At 41.4% G+C, this 17,078-nt stretch overlaps 1 protein-coding gene across 1 annotated transcript; it reads left to right on the top strand.

Moving 5' to 3' along the window:
* Positions 1-7,070: 7,070 nt before the first annotated feature.
* ptgfr (prostaglandin F receptor (FP)) lies at positions 7,071-15,556 on the top strand. Its single transcript, XM_035797797.2, has 3 exons — positions 7,071-7,353; positions 7,749-9,783; positions 12,685-15,556. Exons 2-3 carry the CDS (start codon positions 8,851-8,853, stop codon positions 13,012-13,014), a joined length of 1,263 nt encoding a protein of 420 aa, XP_035653690.1. The 5' UTR covers positions 7,071-7,353; positions 7,749-8,850; the 3' UTR covers positions 13,015-15,556.
* Positions 15,557-17,078: the final 1,522 nt, after the last annotated feature.

Here is a 17,078-nt window from a genome sequence, read left to right as displayed (position 1 = left end):
GCCAAAATATCTGAAACCTTTACTTTCATCTCCTTCATCAGAACAGTGTCCTGTCAGATGTTTTGTCACTCTTAGCGTTAAATAAATACCCTTCTGTTATTTTCATTAACAATCGATGGGGGAGTTTCAAAATGTCCCATTGATTAAAGGGTAGGCTGATAAGTAATTAACTATCTGTATCACTGAGTAAATATCGAGACGGGAAAAGAAGAAACCTAAGCCCTGTGCACAGCAGTCATATCAAACACTTGGCTTAAATTAGGCTAAATCCCAAAGGAGCTCTTTGTGAACAATTGTTTTTATTTAGTCACTTCAGCAACAATAAAACCAATTACAAACAATATCATTCTTAAACAACCCCCCCCCAGTCCCACCCCCATCCCAAACAAACCTCTGGCAGCCCCCCTAAACAAACCCCTGGCAGCCCCCTAAACAAACCCTGGCAGTGACTAGATTGCTAATCACATACCCTGGGACCGACAGATGGAGCGTTCAAATTGAATCTAGATGGGGTTTAAATCAATTACAGAAGTAGTATCTCACACTGACACCACAGGAAACACCTAAATGTGTTTATGTTGCAGTATTTCAACTGGCCAACTCAACTCGGTTGCCTCCCAGTTTAAGGGATCCACACATGGCAGTGGTATTGATGCTGTCATTTCAAGCTAGTTTTATATTCTGATAGTCAAATCACAGCCTAATACCTAATGCTATGAAATAAACGTAGATCACACTCAAATTGAATATGCGCATCCACACGCCACAATTCTCACAGACAAACAAATATGAGTCCCCTGAGGCCTATGTTTTGTTTTTATCTTTGTCTCAGTCTTAATTCATAGTGAGTATGTAATTTGAGAATAAACATGATATTCTCATCTAGCCAGGTGTGACTCTGTGGAAATCACATTTTCCCACTTGGGTTTCTCATAATTCCTTCATCTAATTGCTTTTGAACTTCTTTTGAAAGTAGCAGCATGTGTTCCATATTCATAACACTGAACGCACCGATTCCGCATGCGTTTCTCTGTTGCTCATTAAGAAAAACAAGATTTCAGTCTTAGGGGGTGTGTCAGTGGCAGATGTGGCAATTACTGATGTTTGTCCCCCATGGGAGACACCATAGGAACAAAGCCAGTATCACTTTCTCAAAATAGTCCAGACAAGGTAACTCTAAGAAATCTATAATTAATATGGACATTTTTGCTAATTCTACATGTAGCTAAGTATTTCTTAGGTTAAAACAGTTGTGGTGTGTTGTCTTATGTAAACAAAGTGTGTTCCGCTGCTAGGCAGGTCTGTCTCACTGTTTGTGTCTCCTGTCCCTGTCTGCAGTAGTTTGTGTCGGGGGGCTAAGGTCAGTTTGTTATATCTGGAGTACTTCTCCTGTCCTATTCAGTGCACTGTGTGAATCTAAGTGTGCGTTCTCTAATTCTCTCCTTCTTTCTTTCTCTCTCTCGGAGGACCTGAGCCCTAGGACCATGCCCCAGGACTACCTGACATGATGACTCCTTGCTGTCCCCAGTCCACCTGGCCATGCTGCTGCTCCAGTTTCAACTGACATGAGCCCTAGGACCATGCCCCAGGACTACCTGACATGATGACTCCTTGCTGTCCCCAGTCCACCTGGCCATGCTGCTGTTCCAGTTTCAACTGTTCTGCCTTACTATTATTCGACCATGCTGGTCATTTATGAACATTTGAACATCTTGGCCATGTTCTGTTATAATCTCCACCCGGCACACCCAGAAGAGGACGGGCCACCCCACATATGCTCTCCCTAATTCTCTCTTTCTTTCTCTCTCTCGGAGGACCTGAGCCCTAGGACCGTGCCCCAGGACTACCTGACATGATGACTCCTTGCTGTCCCCGGTCCACCTGACTGTGCTGCTGCTCCAGTTTCAACTGTTCTGCCTTGTTATTATTCGACCATGCTGGTCATTTATGAACATTTGAACATCTTGGCCATGTTCTGTTATAATCTCCACCCGGCACAGCCAGAAGAGGACTGGCCACCCCACATAGCCTGGTTCCTCTCTAGGTTTTCTTCCTAGGTTTTGGCCTTTCTAGGGAGTTTTTCCTAGCCACCGTGCTTCTACTCTTGCATTGCTTGCTGTTTGGGGTTTTAGGCTGGGTTACTGTACAGCACTTTGAGATATCAGCTGATGTACGAAGGGCTATATAAATACATTTGATTTGATTGATTTGATTTGTATAGAGCGCAACACACTGTTTAAACACTCTTAAATAAAATAAAATGACTACTATATGGAACATTTTGGTCAGTTAAAATGTTCTAATTCCACCAGGAATCAATTTGAAACTGTTCTAATTCTAACGGTCCACCAGGAATCAATTTGAAACTGTTCTAATTCTAACGGTCCACCAGGAATCCATTTGAAACTGTTCTAATTCTAACGGTCCACCAGGAATCAATTTGAAACTGTTCTAATTCTAACGGTCCACCAGGAATCCATTTGAAACTGTTCTAATTCTAACGGTCCACCAGGAATCCATTTGAAACTGTTCTAATTCTAACGGTCCACCAGGAATCCATTTGAAACTGTTCTAATTCTAACGGTCCACCAGGAATCCATTTGAAACTGTTCTAATTATAACGGTCCACCAGGAATCAATTTGAAACTGTTCTAATTATAACGGTCCATCAGGAATCCATTTGAAACTGTTCTAATTCTAACGGTCCACCAGGAATCCATTTGAAACTGTTCTAATTCTAACGGTCCACCAGGAATCCATTTGAAACTGTTCTAATTATAACGGTCTATCAGGAATCCATTTGAAACTGTTCTAATTCTAACGGTCCACCAGGAATCCATTTGAAACTGTTCTAATTATAACGGTCTATCAGGAATCCATTTGAAACTGTTCTAATTCTAACGGTCCACCAGGAATCCATTTGAAACTGTTCTAATTATAACGGTCTATCAGGAATCCATTTGAAACTGTTCTAATTCTAACGGTCCACCAGGAATCCATTTGAAACTGTTCTAATTCTAACGGTCCACCAGGAATCCATTTGAAACTGTTCTAATTCTAACGGTCCACCAGGAATCCATTTGAAACTGTTCTAATTCTAACGGTCCACCAGGAATCCATTTGAAACTGTTCTAATTATAACGGTCCACCAGGAATCCATTTGAAACTGTTCTAATTCTAACGGTCCACCAGGAATCCATTTGAAACTGTTCTAATTATAACGGTCCACCAGGAATCCATTTGAAACTGTTCTAATTCTAACGGTCCACCAGGAATCCACTGCTATTCCAGCATGAAGACACAAGAGGACGGTGGTTGCAAACACCCTACCAATAAGCATGTTATTTTAGAATCTATTGAAGGCCCAGTGCAAGTAAAAAACGTAATTGTTCTGTGTTTTATACATTTCCTCGCTATGAAGTTGGAATAATATGGTGAAAGTGTGAAAATTATGATAATTGCTTTTTAGTGTTAGACCTGTTTGAAAAGACTGCCTGACATTTCTGCCTCTTTTGGTGGGATGGAGCATTGGCCTGCCTGGTTACATCACCTGGTGGTAAATGAGTTAATAAGAAAGTTCCAAACCTCTGCTAATAACAGCTAGTTTTTAGTTTTCCCTCCCCACTCAGACAGTCCTAGCAACAGTTTTGCTTGAGAAATGTCTCTTTGCTAAGAAGCTATTTTTGTTTCTTTTTTTAATCATTTTGATTTCTATCAATCATAGTAAGGTACTTAATTGTTACCCAGAAATTATTTTATGTTGTGATAATAACAGCTGCATTTGACCTGTAAGGTAAGAAAAGTTGATTATTTAGTCCAAACATATTAAACCGTAGTCATATGAACTATACGCTAGATAGATACGGTTGTTTCAGAATCAGCTAAAATTAGACACTTAATAAGCTAGCTCTTACAAATATATGTTCATTTTTGAATATGCCAAATAGAGCTATAACATTGGCAATTAGCTAATTGTTTCTTTCAGTGTCAGTGGGCTGACGGAAAGGATCCCAGTGTGCTGACGGAAAGGATCCCAGTGGGCTGACTGAAAGGATCCCAGTGTGCTGATGCAAAGGATCCCAGTGGGCTGACTGAAAGGATCCCAGTGTGCTGACGGAAAGGATCCCAGTGTGCTGACAGAAAGGATCCCAGTGGGCTGACAGAAAGGATCCCAGTGTGCTGACAGAAAGGATCCCAGTGGGCTGACGGAAAGGATCCCAGTGGGCTGACGGAAAGGATCCCAGTGGGCTGACGGAAAGGATCCCAGTGGGCTGACGGAAAGGATCCCAGTGGGCTGACGGAAAGGATCCCAGTGTGCTGATGCAAAGGATCCCAGTGGGCTGAAAAGGATCCCAGTGGGCTGACGGAAAGGATCCCAGTGTGCTGACAGGATCCCAGTGTGCTGAGGAAAGGATCCCAGTGTGCTGGCGGAAAGGATCCCAGTGGGCTGACGGAAAGGATCCCAGTGGGCTGACGGAAAGGATCCCAGTGGGCTGATGGAAAGGATCCCAGTGTGCTGACTGAAAGGATCCCAGTGTGCTGACGGAAAGGAATGCCTTCAGTATTCACACCCCTTGACTTTTTCCACATTTTGTTGTTACAGATCTAATTTAAAATAGATACAATTTAGATGTTGTGTCACTGGCCTAAAATTAATTAAAAATGAAATGCTGAAAAGTCTTGAGTCAATATGTCTGACCTTTATTTCCTTTGTTTTGTATTTATTTAGTATGGTCAGGGCGTGAGTTGGGTGGGCAGTCTATGTTTGTTTTTCTATGATTTGGGTATTTCTATGTTTCGGCCCAGTATGGTTCTCAATCAGAGGCAGGTGCCATTAGTTGTCTCTGATTGAGAATCATACTGGTGGGTTGCACTGTTTGTTTGTGGGTGATTGTCTATGTTGATGGCTTGTTTCCAGCGCAGCTCGATTAGCTTCACGGTTGTTATTTTGTTTACTGTTTTTGTATAGTGTTTCAGTGTTCAGTTCTTTCTTTAATTAAACATTCAGCATGAGCACATCACGCTGCATTTTGGTCCTCCGATCCTTCTCGCCTCCTCTTCAGATGAAGAGTGAATATGTGGACACCTATAAGTACCTAGGTGTCTGGCTAGACTGCAAACTCTCCTTCCAGACTCATATCAAACATCTCCAATCGAAAATCAAATTAAGAGTCGGCTTTCTATTCCGCAACAAAGCCTCCTTCACTCACGCTGCCAAGCTTACCCTAGTAAAACTGACTATCCTACCGATCCTCGACTTCGGCGATGTCATCTACAAAATTGCTTCCAACACTCTACTCAGCAAACTGGATGCAGTTTATCACAGTGCCATCCGTTTTGTCACTAAAGCACCTTATACTACCCACCACTGCGACTTGTATGCTCTAGTCGGCTGGCCCTCGCTACATATTCGTCGCCAGACCCACTGGCTCCAGGTCATCTACAAGGCCATGCTAGGTAAAGCTCCGCCTTATCTCAGTTCACTGGTCACGATGGCAACACCCATCCGTAGCACGCTCTCCAGCAGGTGTATCTCACTGATCATCCCTAAAGCCAACACCTCATTCGGCCGCCTTTCGTTCCAGTACTCTGCTGCCTGTGACTGGAACGAATTGCAAAAATCGTTGAAGTTGGAGACTTTTATCTCCCTCACCAACTTCAAACATCAGCTATCTGAGCAGCTAACCGATCGCTGCAGCTGTACATAGTCTATTGGTAAATAGCCCACCCATTTTCACCTACCTCATCCCCACAGTTTTTATTTATTTACTTTTCTGCTCTTTTGCACACCAATATCTCTTACCTGTACATGATCATCTGATCATTTATCACTCCAGTGTTAATCTGCAATATTGTAATTATTCGCCTACCTCCTCATGCCTTTTGCACACATTGTATATAGACTCCCCTTTTTTTCTACTGTGTTATTGACTTGTTAATTGTTTACTCCATGTGTAACTCTGTGTTGTCTGTTCACACTGCTATGCTTTATCTTGGCCAGGTCGCAGTTGCAAATGAGAACTTGTTCTCAACTAGCCTACCTGGTTAAATAAAGGTGAAATAAAAAATAAAAAATAATAAAAATCAACAACCAACTTGACAGAGCTTGAAGAATTCTCAAAAGAATCATGTGCAAATATTGAACAATCCAGGTGTGCAAATCTCTTAGAAAAACTCAATTTAATTCAGGCTGTAACACAACAAAATGTGGAATAAGTCAAGGGGTAGGAATACTTTTTGAAGGCTTTGATAGCTATCAAAATGATATATAATCAATTATTTATAATACGTCTTGGTGATTCAATAGCCTAGTTAATCATTAAATGACTTTTAAAACACTATCTACGTTTTGCTCAGCTATCTGAGGCAGAGGATCCTTCTTTCAGCTGCTGCATGTGAATTGTTCTTCTACATTATTATAATTATGTCTACAAAGCATTTTGTCTTCATTTTGGCAGATTAACGGATGCTTATTTCTGAAGATCAACTAATGTTTTTGCTCCTTCGTTTTTTTTTTAAAGGAAGCAGCCAGGCAAAAATACAGAGTTGGTACCGAGATTGACGTGGGTCATCACTCAAACAAATATGCCTTCATGGCCACCAGTGCATATTTCCAAACTATAATGATAATAAAATTTCAAAACTATGCCGCTGTACTTTTGTCGATTTTTTGTTTTGTTTGCTGTTTAATATGTTATATTCTTAGCTAAAAATCGTATTATTTATTAGTAGCCATAATTCATAAATTACACCATATATATTTACCTTTAATTAACTAGGCAAGTCAGTTAAGAACAACTTCTTATTTATTAATGTAGGGTTCTATATGGAACCAATTCAGGTTCATGGGAGAAGAACCCCTAACGTTCTGATCAAAGAAACCTATACAAGGGTTCTTCTATATAGCAGATTATAAACTGGTTTCCAGGTGTTTGATGTATTCTTTCTCAAAATGACAAAACTTCTGCATTCATCAATGTGACAAATCTCAGAGGAGGGCTTTGTGTGGCGCACCACATGTACTGGTGAGGCCGCGCCCCTCTTTACAGAAGTAGCTGAAAGAGCTTGGAGACAGTATGTTATAATGTGTTGTGAAGACGGGTGCGGTGCCAAACTGGAAAGTGATACTTCATGTGCGTTATTTGACGCGAACAGAGTCAGATGTTCATGGACCACACCGTTACACTGTACTGAGAAGCAGCTAAGCAGGAGACGCCAGGATTATGATTTCTTTACCAATTAATTCGTAATTAATTTGATTACTGTTATGAGAACAGTCAAACTTGTTCTCATTCATCCATAATATCCATGCATTGGCAAATGGTGACAGATAATTGCTGAAGACGTTGACAGGTGGGGATTTTCCTTTAATTAATCATGTTTATTTCTGTTTTGTTTTTTGCATAGTTTCGACCAAAATATCAGTTTTTTTATCACAAGTGAAATATTGATACCTCGACTTTAATAACCCCTAAAACAAAGTTTAAAAGGGTAGGTTAATCACTGACCTCACGTGCGTCATGCGTAAAAATCACTGTTTCCAAAAAATAAACGTTCACTCTTGTGTGAACATTTATTTTTGTACAGAGTAATTTTTATGATTGAGGCACGTGAAGTCAGTGATTAACCTACCTTTTTAACTTTGTTTTAGGGGTTACTAAAGTGCTAGAGCTAGAAGTAAAAGGGAATTGATGACCATTGTTTACAAAATTCTGCTCAATCATATATAAAATGTTCCTTTTTCAAAGGGTGTCAATCCATTGGCTGAATATTGACCAGGTGCCGTCAACAGAGAAAAGGCAGTGAAGTACAGTACCCTCCATAATTATTGGGAAAGTGAAGCTTTTTCCTTCTTATGTCTCTAAAAAGGTTGGATTTGAAACCAAACAATGACTATGAGGTTAACATTCAGACAGTCAGCTTTCATTTGAGGGCATTTTCATTCATATCAGGTGATCCATTTAGAAATTACAGCACTTTCAATACATAGTCCCCCCATTTTAGGGTAGCAAAACTATTGGGACAAATTCACTTATAAAGTAGTAAAAATATAATATTTGGTCACATATATTCCTAACACACAATGACTGCGTCAAGCTTGTGACTCTACACATTTGTTGGATGCATTTGCTGTTGGTTGTGCTTCTGATTATTTTGTGCCCAATAGAAATGAATGGTAAATAATGTATTGTGTCATTTTGGAGTCACTTTTATTGTAAATAAGAATAACATATGCTTCTAAACACTTCTACATTAATGTGTATGCTACCATGATTATGGATCATCCTGAATTAATCTTCAAATATGATGAGTGAGAAAGGTACAGATGCACCATACCCCCAATACATGATAACTGCTCAAGAGTACAATAACAGGGTTAGCATTTTTTAGGGAGTGTGATATTTGTGCATATTTGTGCATCTCTCACTCATCATTATTTGCGATTTATCAGGACTATCCGTAATCATGGTAGCATCCACATTGATGTAGAAGTGTTTAGAAACATATTCTATTCTTCTTTACAATATAAGTGACTCCAAAATGACACAATACCTTACTTGATTTCTCTCAATAAAGTAAACACAATAAATTGCACACTGCTACCACTGCAATGATGAACTATTTATTGACTGTTGCACTGTGGGAGCCTGGTACTCCTGGTTCCTTATTTGAATGACCATTTACCGTAGTCCAGTGGTACACTGCACAATTTAAAGTAAATAATATATATATTTTGTAAGCACTGACTTATAAGTCTGATGCTCTGAAGTGTAGACCTACTAGATAAAAGCTCTGTATACGTATTCACTTTGGTCATGACTCAGTTGCTCCGTAAAATCTACGTTTTAAATGTCATTTGTTTTGGAGTGTTGTTTATTAACGTGTCGTGAAGATAAATGTTTTGGAGCTCTGTCAAAGCCATTCAACCATCCTTTCTGTCACATGTTGATCCTCAGACTGGACCAGGACTTGATAATGCCAGGCAATGGGAGTTCCGAGGCGGGATGCAGCAAGACAGCAACAGGCAGCTACTCCAACACCACCTGTGGCCAGAGGGAGCTGTCCGTCACCGCCTCTGTCATTTCCATGACCGTGGGCATCTTCTCCAACATCCTGGCTCTCTGCATCCTGGTCAACGCCTACCGTCGCTTCCGCCTCAAGACCAAGGCCTCCTTCCTGCTGTTCGCCAGCGGCCTGGTGGGCACCGATCTCCTGGGCCACCTCATTAACGGCTCCCTGGTGCTATATGTCTACGCTTGTAACAAGGAGTGGGAAGCCTTTGACCCACACCACATCCTGTGCAGTCTCTTTGGGGTGTCCATGGTGTTTTTCGGTCTGAGCCCCCTACTCCTGGGTAGCCTAATGGCGGTGGAACGCTGCATTGGTGTCACCAGGCCCCTGTTCCACTCCACAGCCCTTGCCGCCCACCACATGAAGAGGCTGCTGGGGCTGACCTGGCTCTTAGCTGCCCTGGTGGCTCTACTACCTGTGCTGCTGTGGAGGCCCTACCAGGTGCAGCGCTCCCAGAGCTGGTGTTTCTTCCGCATGGAGGGGCCCCGCAACTGGCTGGACGTGGTGCTCCCGCTGATCTTCTCTACACTGGGCCTCCTGGCTCTGCTGGTGTCCATTGTGTGCAACACACTGACCAGCTGCACCCTACTGCAGTCCAAGCTGCGCTGCCACCGCCAATGTCGCCGCAAGGACACCTCCCACCACTTTGAGATGATCTGCCAGCTCATGACCATCATGCTTGTGTCCTGTGTGTGCTGGGGCCCTTTACTGGTAAGGCATCTTCTTCCCTCCTTTCCCTGGGTCTTAGAAGCGCTTATCTCTGGTATGTCTGTTGAGCAGTGATGAAGAACTCACTTTCACCTCATCCCTGCCAACAGTCCTCTGCATTGGTGGAGTCTGCCAAGATTCCCACAGCACGCAATTTGTTCTTCTACTCGGAACGCTCACAAATCCTTTCAAAAGGAAAGGGAGCTATTTCAACCTTTGTAGAGATGCTCAAGATGTTTAATAGGGCACAGATTTGTGGCCTGTTTGTTATTTTGTGCTTTTGATACTTGTGTTCACGTTATTTAAGGCAGTTTGTCATTTCACGCCAAGATTTCTGGCATGTAATGTCCTTCTTTTCTCCCAGTGCTTTGTGTAGTTACTTTACATCCATTTCAATGACATTTGTTTTTACCAACCCTTGTAAGAGCAAAATATGGTATGTAGCAAAAGTAGAGGGGAAACATTCTCAATCCAGATTTCTTCTCTGTGATGGAAACTCTGACGCGTCTTATTGAAATAAATGGTCCTCCTTTGACAATGTTTTTATTTCTTTGCCTGCCATTAATCGTAGACCAGGATTCTTCAAATGAAAAGTGACAGTATAATATCTTAGATTAAGCCAGATCATTAACACGTGATGAGAAGGCTTGTAAGGGAAGGTCAAACAATATGTTTTTTTTCCTCTGGCAAGACATTTCATTAGACCTACATCAATAAGATGTTTAGGGAGCGTTCACAATGTTACCCAGAGGAAAATGTGGGAGGGTTTCATATTTCCTTTGTCCAGGGAGGGTCATGTATTTTGTAATCGATTAAATGTCAGTTATTTTCAGCATTTTGGAATTTACATATTGAATTCAACTGTGTGTAACTTTGGTGTACTACCCTGCGCTCTCTCGCTCTCTCATTCTCCTCGCTGAGCCTGGCTGGATGGGCATTCCACTTTCAATGTTGAAAACTCTGGCATCTTTTTAGAGCTCAGACTTTCCTAATTGAAAATCAATAACCTTGTGATTTGATCTTGTTTTTTGTTTATTGAGTTCCAGTTCTCTTGAAAGCACCAATGAACAATAACAAGCATGGCATAGAACAATTACACAAGGACCACAGCAAGTGAACAAAGTTACCTTCACAGTAATTGAAGGGTTTCTTTGCGGTCTCTGTCCGCTGAAGACAGTCCAGAAGAGTTCAATTGAATTTTGAAGTTAAAAGGAGATGGTTCTTCAATGCTGCTCCTAAATGGGGAGGACAACAGTCCATGTGGATGGTTGGACTATCTGAATGCCTTTATGCCTCTGAGTTGTTGTCTTTTTCGAGCGATATGTTTATTCTAGGCTGTCTGTCATTTCATAAACTTTTTTATATATTTTTTTATCACTGTGTAAATTCATTGGGTAGGCCTATATGCCATTCACTGCAGTATTATTCCTAATAATTCCTCTATCTCTTGGAGTCCTAGGAAACGCTAGACTAGACCTACAATAGCCTGTCGTACACTTATTTCAAGCATTTTATTTTCCACGGATCAAGGAGAGATTCCAACTTGCTCTTGCTTGCTGAATATAAAATACAGAAACCAAAATAACTGGCTGTGATTTTGAAAGGAGAGAAAGAGAGGTCTCGATGGTGTGATTAAAATTCACCATATGAGTAGCCTGCTAATGTACCTTTCTGAACTTTGTAAACTGCCTAAAAAAATATCCATAACTGATCTAAATGGTTGCATTATCAGGTTGAGGATGTATGCAGTATTTTGGCATGAAGCATTCAAAACAGGACTTTGAGCCGTTATTCAAATTAGCCTACATCACTGCAGTTTACAGCCCTAGACAATAAATGTGTAGGTCTACACACTTGATAACAATAATACATACCCAATTGCACTGTGTTGTTGTAGCCTCAGGGTGGAATAATGTTGTCTAAAAACCTAGGCCTAATCAATAGTGGAGCTTTGCATGCACGACTGCCAGGGGGCTGCAGAGCACAGCCTGGAGGAACACACAGATCAGTCATTTCCTTATCTGTTAGCCTAACTTTCTTTTCATGCACTTTGACAGGGAAATATTTATAGCCTTAGTATTTACGTAACCAGTGGCCTAATATCTAGCTAATATTTAGCTTCTTTGGCTACACAACTCTAGCTCCTCTCTTCCTGCTGTTCCCGTGCACAATGTGCTATAGGCTACGGATGTTGTACAGCTTTGATCAGTTGATTGACAGGTATAGGCTATTGTAGAACGACAAACTTTCCTCGAGTGTGGATGCTCACCAACATCAATAATGTATTGTTATAGTTATCGTCCTTAGTGTGGAAGGCCCTTAATGCTTGAATTGGTAAATGCCACCCTCTAACGGATGAATGTGGTATGAACTACAGCAGTGGTTCTCAGTGATTTGATAGAAATCACGACTGCAACATTGATAGCCTACTTAAAGGGGAATTTATATTTCAGCTATTTTGTTTTAATGATCATTTTGGAGGGTTACATGTTTTCTTTTTCAAATGCTCGGGGAGGGCCAGGTGAAAATATATTATCCTCAGGGGGACTGCCATCCATTTTCATTTCAGAGAGGTCCGATTACCTCCAGGTATCCCTCAATATAAAAAGCGTTCACTCACTTACTGCCCCTCACACATCACTGTGTACACAAAACACTATTACACATTCTCAAATGCAATTTAATCATATTCTATTCAGCTATTTCTAGGACAATAAAAAAAAGTGGTAGCTTAAATCAAATCCCTTTTTTAAAGTTTCCCTTGATTCAAGAGAGCTGGTTATACTGTAATAACGCAATTTGAAGTGTTGAACAAAGTACAGTATTCAACTAACAACCATTTAAATGGTTCCCTTCAAGTAATTACATTCAGTCTCACATAATGTCCTATGTTTACCCTCCTAGGTTAACGTCATCATACTGAGCACCCAGGTCCAGGGCGAGCGTGCGTTTGCCCGCCTGCTGCTGGCAGTCCGCATGGCCACCTGGAACCAGATCCTGGACCCCTGGGTCTACATCCTCCTGAGGAAGGCCATCCTCAAGAGGCTCTTCCTGCTGGTGCACAGCTGCTGGTGCATCAAGTCCCACTCCCACCCCCTCAACCGGTGGAAGTGCAGCCCAGTGAAAGGCTCTGGGGAGACCAGCGGCAGCTCCATCAGCACTAAACCAGAATTCTTCTGTTTGGATGGAAGTGTTGGAGGCCTACCAGACACAATAATTAAGCCCATCACCTGAACCCCTGGATGGGGCATCTGATCTGAGAGACCCTGGGTCCCAGGTGGAGTGTTTGCAGGCAGCACCTGTAGCACATTGATGTATAGTTGGAGTAGGCGATAAGCTAAGGAACCAGATAAGGTTTGTTTTAGGAAGAGCATATGAAGGATCATTCAATGTATTATAAACTGGGTAGTTTGAGCCCTGAATGCTGATTGGATGACAGCCTTGGTATATCAGACCGTATACCACGGGTATGACAAAACTTTCATTTTTATTGCTCTAATTACGCTGGTAACTAGTTTATAATAGCAATAAGGCACCTCGAGGGTTTGTGGTATATGGCCAATATACCACGGCTAAGGGCTGTGCCCAGGCACTCCACATTGCATCTTGCCTAAGAAGAGCCCTTAGCCGTGGTATATTGGCCATATACCACACACTTCCTCGGGCCTTATCGCTTAATTGTACACTCATGAGCCGTACAGACACTGGTAATAGGTGTGTTGGTCATAATTGACAGTGACACACAAGACTAAGATGAACCCTGGAGTTAGTTATCCCCAGTTACTGATATTTCTGTCTAACCTGTAACTGACCTTGAAAGGATGAACTCTGCAATCAGCACTAGATGTCAATGTTGTCTTCTTGAGTCTTCTCTGTGACAGTAGCTATGGCATATAAACCCAGCTGCTCAGAACTAAAGACATCTGTAGCTCTGGAGTTCCTCACAGCGCTCAAAGATTGTGCAGAATGACATGATTGTTTTCAGCTCCCCATCATTCAGTGAGTGAGTGCCAGGCAATCTGAATTATCACCTCAGCAGGTGATCCTCCGGTAAAATGAATTGTTCTCTTGTTTCACTATCTTCTGGAGTCCCAATATGGCAGTTATGACATAATTTCCACGTAGAATGATTTGTTTTGGATTCTGAAGAGACTCTTCTGGCTGGCCCGTCTGATGAAGTTGCTTTTGTGTTTGGCAGATGGTTGGTATATCTCTTTGACCTTCTGCGGTGCTATGGACTGATGAAAAATGAGTTTTTGACACATTTTATATTTGTCTGTCCATGTTGTTTCTGTATTAAAACATTTTCTGAAGTCATTCTCTCATCATGGGTGTTTACAGCACAGTAACTCAGTTAAGCTCATCTGATGAGTTGATCACCTCTATCCTTTCAGTGGTTTTAAAATGACTCAGCATGATCATTTTAATTTAACAGTGCTTTCTTATATGATATACTGTGTGTTGATGTAACATGACGTATCTATGGAATATGTATACAGGTCCTTATAAACCATTTACTAATCATAAGTTACATCTTTTTGCATGGCCTCATCTAAAATAAAATGTGAGCTATGTATGCTTTAGAAATACTTTATAAATGTTTTGAGTGACCAGTGTAATTTCTCACAAAAATATGAACATGCCATTGGTAGACATTCCAGCAGTACCTGATGCTCCTTAAGGTCTCAAAATGGCCCCTAAAACATATCAATGGTTAAAGAATAAGGAAATATATTTACATTTTATTCACAACTGTTGTGAAACAAGTGTTAGAAGGGCTTGAGGAAGAGCTGTATAATGTGAATGTTCTGCTAATATTGTGAACCTGGAGAATATGAACTGATCATAAAACATGGAGATGTAGACTACACACAACGGCTGGCCGGACCAGACAGTTTTCCCCTAGTGGATTTGTATGAATTATTACTGATATGTGATTGAGGTATACATGCTACATGTATGATTTGCAGGTAGAAATTGTATATGTATAAACTTTAAATGCTTCCAGTGCTTCAGTCTTTTAACTGCAGACTATTTTCTCACATGGCTTTGTTTGGTGTCTCCTCTAATGGACCTTTAAATATAGTAACTCTCTAAACGTAGGGTAGCATGGGGTAACTAGCTCTCCGGGGCTAGTTTAGTTACTAGTAACTAGTTATCAACTAGCACTCAGTTATCATATTAAAAATGGCTAACATTTGCCTCCACCCTATGGCAAAATTGCAGAACTGCAGGAAATTAACTTTAAAACATAACTTTGAAGGGGGGGTGGATGTGGGTACGCAGACCAGAGAAACCACTGCTGCCCCTCGTGATGAGTTCCGTTTTTTGTGGCCCCCACCCCCATCAAAGTTGCCCATCCCTGATCTCCACTGATTGAAGTGGGTTTAAAAGGTGACATCAATAAGGGATCATAGCTTTCACCTTGATTCACCTGTGTCATGGAAAGAGCAGGTGTTCCTAATGTTTTGTACACTCAGTGTATACTAGATTACTAGCATTTACAATGTGGGAGGAAAGGTTAGGAAATGGTGATTAAACTATTTATTAAGCCAGAATACATGCTATATTACGTGGAGTTATTATAATGTAAAGTGCTACTATTTGTTTTTATTGCCGAAACAGAACAAAGAGAACTATATTGTGTCTATGTCAACCATCATGCCAACAATATGCATGCCAAAGACCTGCAAGAGTGAAAAACGATGATGTATGTAAATTAAAACACATTGATATTGTATTGTTGTATCGTAAGCACATCATTTTAACCTCCATATCTGCTCTTTTCTACTTGAAAAAAGGCTACCACTTCGTTTGTGCAATGATCTCCTTCAGTATAAACTCAATTATATTTACTTTTCTACACATTGTCATTGCCATTTATGTCCGAACTGTGAAGGCTTTTTGGAGGCTATGCCGACAGACAGGCAATAACATTTATGTTCAAACTGTGAAGGCTTTTGGAGGTGGGCCTAGGCTATGCCGACAGACAGGCAATAACATTTATGTTCGAACTGTGAAGGCTTTTGGAGGTGGGCCTAGGCTATGCCGACAGACAGGCAATAACATTTATGTTCGAACTGTGAAGGCTTTTGGAGGTGGGCCTAGGCTTGCCGACAGACAGGCAATAACATTTATGTTCGAACTGTGAGGCATTTGGGTGGGCCTAGGCTATGCCGACAGACAGGCAATAACATTTATGTTCGAACTGTGAAGGCTTTTGGAGGTGGGCCTAGGCTATGCCAGGCAATAACATTTATGTTCAAACTGTGAAGGCTTTTGGAGGTGGGCCTAGGCTATGCCGACAGACAGGCAATAACATTTATGTTCGAACTGTGAAGGCATTTGGAGGTGGGCCTAGGCTATGCCGACAGACAGGCAATAACATTTATGTTCAAACTGTGAAGGCTTTTGGAGGTGGGCCTAGGCTATGCCGACAGACAGGCAATAACATTTGGAGGTGGGCCTAGGCTATGCCGACAGACAGGCAATAACATTTATGTTCGAACTGTGAAGGCTTTTGGAGGTGGGCCTAGGCTATGCCGACAGACAGGCAATAACATTTATGTTCGAACTGTGAAGGCTTTTGGAGGTGGGCCTAGGCTATGCCGACAGACAGGCAATAACATTTATGTTCGAACTGTGAAGGCTTTTGGAGGTGGGCCTAGGCTATGCCGACAGACAGGCAATAACATTTATGTTCGAACTGTGAAGGCATTTGGAGGTGGGCCTAGGCTATGCCGACAGACAGGCAATAACATTTATGTTCGAACTGTGAAGGCTTTTGGAGGTGGGCCTAGGCTATGCCGACAGACAGGCAATAACATTTATGTTCAAACTGTGAAGGCTTTTGGAGGTGGGCCTAGGCTATGCCGACAGACAGGCAATAACATTTATTGGCAGTGAGGGATAAGTGATGAGGGATATTGTTTATACAGAGACTTGTTAGAAAATAGCTTTGTTATATTGCATTTCAACACACAAAACGTATCAAAATGTTATGTCTGACACCCCTTTAAATCACTCCCATAACGTAGGGGGGTTCATGAAGGCTTTATGATACCCCCGAAGAAGATATTAGTCATATGATAAGTGATCATTTCATATCCTTCATCTTCTGTTGAGTCATGGCTAAAAGGTTTACAGCTTTTGTCAAATTCTTGAAGAGGTTGTAATTGCGGACTGTATTTCGGGGCATTTCTTTATGTGGTTGTTCCCTGATATCAGGAAATGCTCATTGATACCTGACATTGGTCAGTTCCGGTGTTATGAGACTGATGGTTTCTCGACAAAAATGA

This window comes from Oncorhynchus keta, chromosome 22 (genome assembly GCF_023373465.1).
Source record: "Oncorhynchus keta strain PuntledgeMale-10-30-2019 chromosome 22, Oket_V2, whole genome shotgun sequence".
NCBI classification, from domain to species: Eukaryota; Metazoa; Chordata; class Actinopteri; order Salmoniformes; family Salmonidae; genus Oncorhynchus; species Oncorhynchus keta.
The sequence above is the reverse complement of the archived record's forward strand: the minus strand, read 5'-3'. Positions and strand labels throughout refer to the sequence as shown.

Excerpts from the sequence above, each read along its gene's own strand:
- ptgfr (XM_035797797.2), top strand. The coding sequence starts at position 8,851 with ATGTCATTTGTTTTGGAGTGTTGTTTATTAACGTGTCGTGAAGATAAA. Across the intron at positions 9,784-12,684 it reads TGTGCTGGGGCCCTTTACTG|GTTAACGTCATCATACTGAG; the intron begins GTAAGGCATCTT and ends TTACCCTCCTAG.